This window comes from Pezoporus wallicus, unplaced genomic scaffold (genome assembly GCF_028554395.1).
Source record: "Pezoporus wallicus isolate ANWC-B61680 ecotype Strahan unplaced genomic scaffold, APGP_CSIRO_Pwel_v1 contig_7842, whole genome shotgun sequence".
NCBI lineage: Eukaryota > Metazoa > Chordata > Aves > Psittaciformes > Psittacidae > Pezoporus > Pezoporus wallicus.
This window is the reverse complement of record NW_026638766.1, coordinates 232536-243863: the sequence shown is the minus strand read 5'-3', so window position 1 is coordinate 243863 and position 11328 is coordinate 232536. Positions and strand designations below refer to the sequence as shown.

Sequence of the window (11328 nt, the reverse complement as noted above, 5' to 3'; positions counted from 1 at the left end):
ATAAAGTTGAAGAGCTTGCGTTTCCTGCTCCTGCTAGGCTCTCGTGGCTCAAATGTGAGTGATTTTCCTGTGTCTGAGGCAGTTGAGGAATGAGGGCAATGTACGGCGTTGGGGTCCACACTATGGCTGCTGTTCGTTGAGTGATGGCTGTGGAGCTCAGCTGATTTCTGCATTCTACAAGATAGCTTGGTACAGGATAAGGCCAGAAGTACACAAACAGTTATTGTTAATTTGGGTGCGAAAAGAAGCAAGGAGGGTGTTGCATCTCAGGACTCTGGACTTGAAGCACTGCTGGGCCTAGCCGGGCCCTCCAGTTTCATCAGTGCTGAAGCTGTTTTGTCTCCCAGCCATTATCACGTAGGTAAATCTGGAGATAACAAATGTCACAGGATAGCAGACAGCATGGATTAAGTGCAGTTTTAGGGTTAGGGATCTGGAATAAAAGAGTTGATGGGGTCACCTGCTTGATTGCTGATTGCTTTAGTTCTTGTGTCCCAGGGTTCACAGATATCAGCTAAGTGCAGTGCTAGAGAAAATACCAGGGTCCACTTCTGTGGGATCTGTAGGTATCAGTGTACCATTTGTTGTGCGACTGACTGGGACAGAATCAGGAAGAAAGTAGCAGGAGTAATGGGTTTTTATTTACTCCAAGACCAGGAGTCAATAAGATAGGATCATACTGGGATTAATATTATAGTCAATGTCAAGGCTGGCTTTTGGATTTTGTCCCTCCTTTGGCTGATGCTGCCTCTCAGATATGGTGTCAGTCTATAATTAGGGAGTCTGTAATCCATAGATAAGTGGCTCCATGCTCTGAAGTCTCCATCTGTTGTACACACTGAAATCATTATATCTCTAGTCTCAGTCCTCCTCCAGGCTTCTAAAATGGTTTCCACAGGATTTTCTTTGTTGTGCAAAGCAGCTTGTTCATGGCTGTCACTTGGTGGTCAGGCACTAGAGCAGACATTGCACAATGGCCTCTTGTCAGTGTGGCACAAGCTGTGGGATGCTCCCCTGTCCAAGCAGAACTGGGGCTTTGGAATGTATTTTTCTGCCATGTTCAGACTCAGCCCCCCTCGACCCAGAGCAGATGGCACATTGCCAGTTACTAGGCCTTTTACTATGTTTGGAAATCTCTCAAACAATGGAAAACTACTGCCAGCCAAATGGGCTGCAGAGACAACACAGGAACCTTTTAAAATGCAGTCAAACTTCTTTCCACACAAGCCATGAGTGCTGGCCATACCTGCCCCTGACAGATGCACAGCTCAGCCCTGTTCAATGACAAAACAGTGGACAAAATGGACAGGCCTCACGCAAGGGCTGCCCAAACAACTGCAGCCTGATTCTGGTTACCATTGTACATCATTCCACGCATGCACAGGAAAGGGCAAAATCAGACCTAAGATACACTGACGCCTGGGCTTACCATTCTGAGTTGTATCTGTTCAGGATGCCAGTTTCATTGCACTGGTTCTTCATTCCTCCAGCAAAGATCTCCAGGCTTACACCAGCAGCAGCACAGACTCGGCGCTTACACTGCAGCTTTCCTGTGAACTTCCTGATGCGGGTGCTGTAAGCAGCACCCTGCCTGAAATAAAGCAGTCATTTTATTACCAATTTTCAAGAGTAGCGTGGCAGCCCCAGTGTCCTCGCCTGAGAGCTGTGTGGGGCACAGCGACAGCCTCATCGCCTCTCATCCCATACAGGGGGCATGGCTGCGCTCCACTGCCTTACCCAGGAAAGCTCTGCAAAGCCTGACTCAGCTATGCTGCCACTGCCACACAACAGCAGGAGGCTGCTCACAGACATCCTGTGGGAAGCAGGGGCTGCAGAACTTCTGCAGCACCCACATACAACCTCCATCCCACTGGGGTTTCCAGATGAAAAAGCCCACTCAAGCAGAGCTGCCCTTCTCAGGCAGGTGCAACGCTCAGTGTGGCACTGAGCTCCTTTTCTGGCCCTCGGACACCACTGATGGGTTTCAGCTGTGAGCTCACATCTGAAATGCTCACAGGTGAATCAGTCATTACCCAGACACAGCTGCCACAAAGAGGTAGTGACAAGGATCTTTGCCTCAGGGTCACAGCCCCAGCCAGGTGAGCCACTGCGGCCCCTCTTGTGTGAGCAGTGACGCAAGTGCAGCCTCTTCTGTCCCACTGCACCCTGCCCCTTCACCAGTGACACTGCACACAGGAGGCCTCCAGAAGCAGTGGACAGAACACTTCCACCACGGGCAAACAGTGTCCAGCGGTGCCCTGGGAACAGCCCGGGACGCTCCTGCACTAGAGCAGTGGTGGGGCAGCACAGCCAGGACACCCACAGCCAATCTTCTGCGTGTGTTCCTGCTCTTGCCCGTGTCTCTTGAGCATCACCCACCTCGAGACACCTGCGGGCACCCCAGCCCTGCCCATGACAGCTTCACTCCCATACCAGATAAGCTCACTCCAAGGGGCCTGTAGCACACATCTATTCAACGTCCGTATCTGATCCCTTTGACTTAAGGCTGAATTAGTGGGGTTTAATATTAAATGCCCCTTGCGTGGTTTCTGGCCAAAGGCGGTGAGGTGCTCGGCTCACGTCCTCTGCTTCACTCAGTACCGGAAGGCCACGGTGCAGGGGGTGGACATGAACGCCTCTGAACGCGTGAGCAGCAGCGACCCGAACCTAACCCGAACTCCCTCTCTGGGACCCGCTCCGTGCGGCCGAGGCGTTGAACAGCGAACGAGCGGCAGCGGGCGGCGCTGCCCCCTGGCGGCCGGCGACGGCACCGCTCGGAGCCGGGAACTGCCTCCGCCCCGCCCCTGCAGCGCAAGCTCCGCCCACGAAGCGTCTGGGCCGCGGCCCCTTTGCAGCCCCCAGGGTAAAGCCGCGGCGGCGGCGCCCGCAGCGCTCCCGGTCGGGAGCTGCCCTGAGCGTTCCCGGTGTTGCCGGAGGGGCAGCGCCTGCCGCTCCCTGCGCCCCTCGCCCTGACCCACGGCGCCCGCTCCTCTCCCGCTGTCCTCTCCCCTCGCCTCACACGCCGAGCACACGCCGCGCATCCGCTTTCGGGTGTGGCGGCCCAGCCCCGCAGCCGCGCCCCGCTCCCGGCGGTACCCGGGACAGAAGAGGCGGACGCCGGGAGCTCCGGGAGTGTAAAGTGGCATTTTGTTTTGTAAAAACGCTGCTGTTTTATTCTTTGTACAAACTAAAACACCAGAGGTCATTGAATCCTATATTAAATACATAAATTAAAAAATAACCATTCATAAAACTTTACATACAATGAGGATTCTCTTCTACACGTTAATACATATAGTACAGATACATGTCCAGTGTTTATCAAAGGGTCATTCTGCCAAGTCATTTACAATTCTGTTCTGAACAGACACAAAAAAAAATGGGGACAAAAAGTACATAAAAAACACCTGGGTGCTGATGGGAGGGAAAGGAAAAACGCTTGGAATCGCCAGGAGCTGCGTGGCTGTTCCTGAGCCCTGCCCAAAGGAGCAGGAGAGCCTGGCCTGCCCAGGAAGCTTCGGGGGGGGGGGGGCAGAGGGTGCTTCTTACTGAGATGAGGGCAGGGAGCTGGCAAATGGGGAACACCTACAGAAAAGTCTCCACGGTGTCCCCGCAGTCAGTAAGAGAGGATGGAGGTGGGAGGCAGGCTGGTCACAGTGCAAGAAGCCTCCTGTGACCTGCAGTGCCTAAATCCATCTCACCTCACTGGGCTCTCATCTGGAATGCTTAAAGTTGAAACAAGAGTCTTGAAAATCTCCTTAGTCAGTGGAGAAAAAGCAGCAACTCAGATTTTGGTCAAGCTGACTTGCACTACATGGTTCCTGTGACCACATGGATAGCCTGAGTAACTCCTGCCACGGGCCAGGATGGATGGATGGGGGTGGGGGGAGGAATCCAGGGCTCCATTTGCTGTCCTCAAAAGCTGCAGTAAATCAGTTTTCATTTTGTTGGTTGGTCTGGGGAGGGTTGACTGCAGTGAGAGATTTCAGGGATGATTCTCAATACTTTGCCTCAGTGAGTACCAGGAGCAGCAGAAAGCCCTGGATAAACAGCTTCAGGACATCGAAGGGGTGAGAGCTCAGAAAAACAGATCCAAAACCGAGTTGCCCATGAGCTGTAAAACTAAACCATGAGGAGTGCCCCAGTTGTAGCAGCTAAACAAGTCTAGATTCAGTTCCCCACACCTAGATTGGAAGTACACTTCCATAAGCTATATCAATGATTTACTATATACAATAGGGAATAAATGCATATGTATGTATATATATGTACATATACATATATATTGTATATAGATACATGTATATATATACACAAAACCATCAAACTCATTTTGATCTAGCTGATAGCAGAAGGTTTGTATTACTAGTATCAGCAAGTGTGTTTTAGGCATGGCTTATGTTACCCTGCAAGCAGAGTAAAGCAGCTGCAAGACTCTCTGGTGGGAACACTCAATTGTTTACAAGTCTGCAGACCAAGATAAGCTGTGGACTGATACCACTCCCAGCCACCTGGAGCCCTTGGAACATAGCACCTGCAGGTGCACGTGTGCAGAAGAGTGAAGGAGAGGAAATTAGGCAAAAAAAAAGTAACTGAAGATGTGCACAGCACAGTTCAGAGGGCCTAACTGATGAAGCCTGCCGCAAGATCAGTCAGTGTGTCCAGAAACATGGGATTTCTATCTGCCAGGACCCTTCCTCATGAGTGCCTGAAACAAACTTTTCTAATCCTCCTTTTGTTTTGTTCTTTTTCAACCAAGCAGAGGTGGAAGCTTTTGCTCTGTCACAGAAAACAGGCGCTGCTCATTCTACAGGAAGAGCTCAATGGTTTCATTGCCGGCCCTAATGCTAGGGCAAAGAACTTCCACAGCCTGTTTCACCTTGCAGGACACTGCAGCCAACTGGAACAATGGACTGCAACAGGGGAAAACAAACAGTGAGAGGTGCTAGAGAGAATAACCACAGAGGAAACTCTCATTTGTAGCTAATAAGATGTTGTGAAGTTGCTCAGTGATCTAAAGGTGTCACGTGTGTGGATGAGACTTCCAAAGGGGCTGACTCCAGAGCTTCAGGACTGAACTGCTAGCAGCACTCTTGGAAAGCACATGTAGGTTTGGGACAACTTTAACCACAGATTCTTCTGGGGGAAAGAGTTTGAACAAAGAGCATGCAACATACCTATATTCATTTAACATACGTGCCTAAAAGCCTGTCTTAAAAAAATGAACCAACCAACATACAGCTGGTGCAGAATTCAGTAAACCCCTTGGCTGAAACAGACTGCTTAAGGAAGATGTGGTCATTCCATAATTTAAATTAATTTTAAGGAGCAGGAAAAACTCACTTGCTAAATAGCTTCTAGTGTTTGATGGAAGGCTTAACTCAATCTCAGGGCATGCAAGAAATGAGGATGGTAAGAGTCTTTGTGGAGAAATGGAGCCCAGCATTGCAACCCAGTTGGGTGAATGGACATTAATGAATAAAAGCTATTCTGGCCAACAAATACCTGCAAGGAGCAGGCACCCCTCAATACTAAAGGAACTTCATCTCTGCTGTAGCTAAGGAACTGCTTCTGACCTGCTGAAGTTGCTGTGGCAAGTTACTTCACTGCTTTGTGCCTCAGTTGCTTCATCTGTAGAAATAAACAAGCAAACAAAGGACAGACTGTTTATAAAAGCACTTTTAAAGCTTCTGGTGTGTGCGTAAAGCGTTGGTACACTTGAGGCCTATTTTGAAGGTTTAAGTAATGCGCAGGCTGTATTCTGGCCCTCAGTTTTCTATTTTGTAATACGGACATCCATTTCTCTCAGTGAAAAAAGTAAGGCTCAATCGTGGAAGACAACTTAAAAAGGAGCCTTGCCACAGGAACCCAAAGTCTAAACAGGTACAACTCCATTTGCACGCCGATGGAAACAGTGGCACAGAGAAGTGCCCTGTTCAGTACTTTCCATTCAGCACAGCAGTGCTCGTGGGGTGCAGGACCTCACCATGCTGGCTGCATCTGTGATGCTCCTGACTGCACAGCACGGACCTGTGAGACCTCGGGGAGACACCAGGACTGGGCTCCAAGCTTTGTGGTTAGAAGGGGAAGTAATGCTTTGAAATGCAAACTACTCATACTGGTCCTTAGCTGTGGAAAAATCTATAAAGACTAGCGATACTTTTGACTTAATAAGACGTGTTCACACAGCTTGTCCCCAGTTTTGGTTTATGTGTCACTGATCAGGAAGCCAGCTAACAAAATCAGTTTGACAAGCTAAACCAAAACATATGTTCCAAGCTGGGACCACACAGTTGGAAGCTGCTGCATTGTGGATTGTACCACATGGACTTTTCCCTCCTCCACCCTCCAACACTTTTTTTCTTTCTCAGAAGCTACTCTGCAGGTCCAATCCAGTGATCCTCAGTGTATTATTCAAATAGTAAAACCAAGTACAGTCATTATTATCTCAATGGCAGTCTCTAAATAGAGTATGAAAAGTGTCTGACAACAGAGAGGCTGTTCTTCCTGGAGGGAGAGTGAAGAGAGAGAAGGCTGGAACTCCATCAGAAATCCTCCTTATGCCAGATACCCTCTTCTTCCCTTCCTTTGCTGAGTAGGGTGGTGCTCTTTTATGGTCTCAAGTGCAAACTGTGGTGCCCTGTCCTGCCCATCCTGTGTTAAATCACACTGCATTTTTCCTTTCTTCCCCCACATCGCAGCCATAATTTGTTCCTGAGGTTAAAACCAAAGGGAGGAGGAGTCCCTACAGTGAGAAAGCCAGACAGTTCACACTGAGCGCTTTGTTGTCAGCATCTCTCCATGGCTCATGTTTCTTCTGCCCTGTCAACTTTTGATCTGTTCGTGGTACAACGCTCTCACATTTAAATGATTGCCCTGCACAGCAGGGATAGGTTTTTCTGTTGTAACTTTGGTTCCATGCCCAAGACACACTGACTTGATCAGCTGAAAGTGGTTCCTTCCCGTTAAGTTCTTCCCAAGTGATGTAGGTTCACAGTTTGTTTTTCTTCCCCTTTTCCAATTTCAACATGTAGAATTTCATTAGATGCAGCATATATCATAGCTTTAGAAAGGAACTGTCAAGTAACAAATCTTGAGTGATGGCTTTAAAATACAAGGTGGTTGCAGTCTTGGCTACAGGTTGTTCAATGTTATACTTTTTAAAATAGGTGTAAACAATGTTCTCTTCATCAGGGGGTGGAAGCATTTGCCTTTATATGGACTGAGCTGTGGTCGGGCACTCTGAAAATAAAATAAAGAACATCTGTATCAGCCAAGTGAGAAGTTCCTCCACCTCCCCACCCTTGACCAGACGCAGCTATCAGTCAAAGCTGAAAAGGTCTGTTCTTACAGTTATCAGCGTTAAACTGTTTTTGTTTGTCCATATGAAAGGCATTTGTGAAAATTCTGAGTATTTTGCCAAGCCTGTCCATTTAACCCTAACCCTAATGTACAGCCCTCTCGTCCATAAAAGCCCCCATGGGCATCTTCAGATGAATATTTACGCACCAGTTTCAGTAACTCTTGAACCAAAACTGCCTAAAATTCACCAGTGAAAGGAGACATGACAGTGGGTGGTATGCTTGTGGTGTCAGGGCAACCCCAGAGCCTTGGCTAATGCAGCAGTGAGGCAGGCACAGACTGCTCCAAGGAAGCCTTCCCTACATATGGAAAAGAATTATGGTTCTCAGGTTTGAAACCAGGGAAAAAAGGCCATATTTTTTCTGTATTCTCTCAGCATTCAAGCCTACATGGTAAAAATCACAGAGTGAATTCAAATTCACATGAATGAGAGGCAAATACTCAATAGAAAAAATATTCCATACCCATAAAGGTTGAAAATATAGGTGAAAACTTTATGTACAGAAAATCCTGAACCTCTCATTGCCCTAGTTTTTCTCATTTGCTTCAAAAGGATTTTATCATAGCTGTGGTATAAACTAAAAGGAGGACAACAGTATAGGCAATTGCAGACACTCGCGCAGACAGGTTCTTGCAAATGTCACTGTCAGTTCCTGTGAGTTTTCAAGATGCACCTTAAAATCCAAGTTTGTTTGGTTTTAATCACAGAGCTATAGAATGGTTTGAGTTGGAAGGGACCTTAAAGATCATCCAGTTCCAAACCTCAGCCACGGGCAGGGACATCTTCCACTGGAGCAGGCTGCTCCAAGCCCCGTCCAGCCTGGCCTTGAACACTGCCAGGGATGGGGCAGCCTATTTTCTTTGTTTTTCTGACTCTCTCTTTAGGCTGGCAGCTTGTTCTGGACTCATGATTGTCTGTTACAGGAAAAGACAGTCAGATAAATTTACTTGTTACTGTGGCTCCTTAAGACTAGCCTATACTATTTCAGACTTTCTGATCTTTTTCCCCACAGTGAATAAGCAAGAAGCTGTAAAATCAAAATTTCACCAGTCATGGCCACTCAGAGCATCTCACAGAGGCTGTGCTGTGTTATGGTTTCCAGAAACCCTGTGGCAGGAACATTAATAAGTATGCAGTCTTAACTTAGTCCATTTAATGTCCACTGGATCAAGGCAGTATGTTTCAAATAGCAGCAGCTACATAATGGCACTGGCCATTGTTAACAAGTGTGCTGGATGGTGCTGGTCTGACTGCAACTCCCTGTGGCAACTCAGAAGTGTGATGACTCTCCATTGTGAACTGTCACAAATTGACAACCTGCTGAATTCTCTGACTCCAGACATACACAAAGGCACACAGGGATGTGATCCTCAGCTCTATGCAAGAAGCACCATCTTGGAAGAAATAAAGAAAATAGTCTTACCTTTCCAAGAGGCACATTGACATCAAGGCCAAAGAATAAAGGCAAGAGAGAAGAACAAGAATAGAAATAGAAACTGCAGAAGAAAAAGAAGATGGTGTAAGAACTAAAGGTCATGGCATTGTAAGCGTCAGAATTACTTTTGCACTCTCTAGGACAACTAGAGTGACTATGCATTCGGAAAACACTATTTCCCTAGTTACTTCTGTAGGTACCATACCACCTCTCAGGTTTAGAAAACTGATCCCATTAATTTTTGTGATCAATTAGAATTGGCACCATATTGAAAGCCTGAGGTAAAACTGCCACTATGAACTATGATGGGTTGACTTAAGTCAACAAAGCTAGATATCAGAAATAGCATAGGTAGTATTTTTAAGTGCATTAAAAAACTGCCATCAATCCATGCTGGAAATAGCCTGGGAATATCTATATCCATATATATATATATATATACACACACATACACACACATAATATCAAACCCTAAGAATTAAATGTTTAATAATAAATTTTTTGATGTCTCATTTTAATAATGAACATGTTATCTTCAGAGATGCGAATTTTTGTGAGTTGAAAATTGACATTAAAATGTCTCCTATCCAAGGTCTCCATTTGACCATGGCATAAGTTCTGCTTTGCTTTTTTATTTTCATCAAAGATTATCATCTGTTATTTTTCCAAGTTACATATGTTAGAAAGACAGACACAGAGTCCTTATATCACAAAAACATTGGTAGAAAAGCAGAAAGAATTATGTGTATCAAGTTTTGCACTATGCCCACTTGTTTCACTTTAGGAACATACATACAAACTGAAAGGGCTTGTTAGCACTGCTGCCATTATACAAATAGAGCCATTATTTCATATGCTGTTTCACACATGGATGTTGGTATTTATTAATAGAAGTACATCATCAAGGCCACCACCAGAGATGCATTTTACACGAGTCTGGCATTTCTAGAAAAGACATTCTTGATAGCAGCACACTCTGCTATAACCTTTTTTCAGCAACCCCATCTAACCTAGCTACAAGTAGAAAAATGTGTCAATGTGACAGAGTTGGCCTTATTCACTGAAAAAAAAAAATGCAGTGCATATTTTGACAGAGTATGTGTGTATATATGTATTACATATAAAGAACGTGCATATATAGTTCTTTGGCAGTTTAGTTTAAGGACAAGATTCTAGTGCTATATTTATGTCACATAGTAATTACAAGCTTCAGTAAAAAGGACAGCATCAGAACCTGAGTTCTATAGTCCTGCCAGATAAGAATCATTTTCACTTGGTTTCATTCAGTCCTTCCTGCTCGCTAGCCTCACCTGGCCTTTGATGGAAGCATTGCCTGTCTACCAACACAGCATTTAACAGCCAAGTAAAGGCTTCCTTGTTTGCCTTTATCATTCACCATAATTAAAAGTGCTTGGCATATATTTCCTAAAATGAAATATTGCAGAGGGGACTCTTAAGATTATAGTCTGAATATACAAACTGAAAAGAAAGCATAGTAGAACAGCACCAAGAGATCCAGCTGATTCAGCATAACAGAAAGCTTGTGTAATTCACAAGAACTAGGTCATCATGTTCCAAAAAGTTCCTCAGTGTGGTTCAGAAGCGTAACAGAACCAACCTTTTCCTCCAGATCCTTAATTTGTCTCTTCTGGATGTCAGTTTTATCTTCTAAATCTCGGATCCTCTAAAAATCAGAAAAGAAAGCATCTAGACTGAATTCTCTGTAAATCTGCTCTGCTGAAGTAATAACTTAACCTTCCGAGTGCCAAGAGCCTGGAAATTAACAAATGCATTTCTCTGGCAGAGTTAATCTTGTGAAGTACCACGACCCCATCCACCAACCTTGCCCAACCATGTCTTTACCATGTGTACAACTGCTCAAAACATGCTACTGCAAATATGTGACTGTATCCTCAAATGCTGGACATTAATATTAACTAAAAAAACTAGATGCCAGGCTCCCTCATGACCTGGAGCTTGCCTAAATTTCACCTCAGCTGATGTTCTTATACAGCGAATCTGAGTAGATACACATGTACATGGTTCCTTTTTCTTACCTGATGAGCCTGCTGGAGCAGTTCCATCCTCTCCTGAAGAATCTGGCAATCATATTCTCTGCTTTTCCTCAGCATCTGACGTCTTAGCTTTTCTACTGCTGTCCTCAGCTCTTCCTGCTGTTTTTCAGTCAGCAGTTCCCCAAACTTTATCACTGTTTCTTGCTGCAAAGCATTGTACAAGGTGGCTTCAAGCTCCTGGATCCTCTGGTTGATGCAATACCAAAAGCCAGTTAGAGATGAAACATTGTTTAAAACACAGTGGGAATTGTGGACTTGGTGGCAGATTCAGGCACCTGCATGAGAGGTGGGCTCTGTGCTCAAGTGTGCAAAAAATGTGGAAAACGGAACTCAAAATGGTTCAGCATTTTGACAACAAGATATGAACTTTTATTTTTAAAATCTTTTCATATAATTTTCACCGAAATCCCTAACTTTTACACTTTTATTTTTTTTTTAAGCAGTTACAGAGATAT

General features: G+C 45.5%; 1 protein-coding gene and 1 long non-coding RNA gene across 4 annotated transcripts in view; both read right to left on the bottom strand.

Moving 5' to 3' along the window:
- Positions 1 to 617: 617 nt before the first annotated feature.
- On the bottom strand, positions 618 to 2580 carry LOC130600810 (uncharacterized). The gene is made up of 2 exons (XR_008972530.1): positions 2376 to 2580; positions 618 to 1587 (listed from the first exon to the last, which is right to left on the bottom strand). It is a non-coding gene; the product is annotated as an uncharacterized LOC130600810 (long non-coding RNA).
- A 3751-nt stretch (positions 2581 to 6331) lies between these two features.
- Positions 6332 to 11328, bottom strand: part of JAKMIP2 (janus kinase and microtubule interacting protein 2) — a 43887-nt gene continuing 38890 nt past the window's right edge. For 2 of the 3 annotated variants that reach the window (XM_057412400.1, XM_057412401.1), the window contains exons 19-21: positions 10856 to 11059; positions 10417 to 10482; positions 6332 to 7242 (exon numbers count right to left, since the gene is read on the bottom strand). In XM_057412400.1, the coding sequence (XP_057268383.1) occupies positions 7135 to 7242; positions 10417 to 10482; positions 10856 to 11059 (378 nt within the window). In that variant the 3' untranslated portion in view covers positions 6332 to 7134. Of the gene's footprint in view, positions 7243 to 8786; positions 8860 to 10416; positions 10483 to 10855; positions 11060 to 11328 lie in introns of all 3 variants that reach the window. The other variant, XM_057412402.1, reaches the window with a different exon arrangement.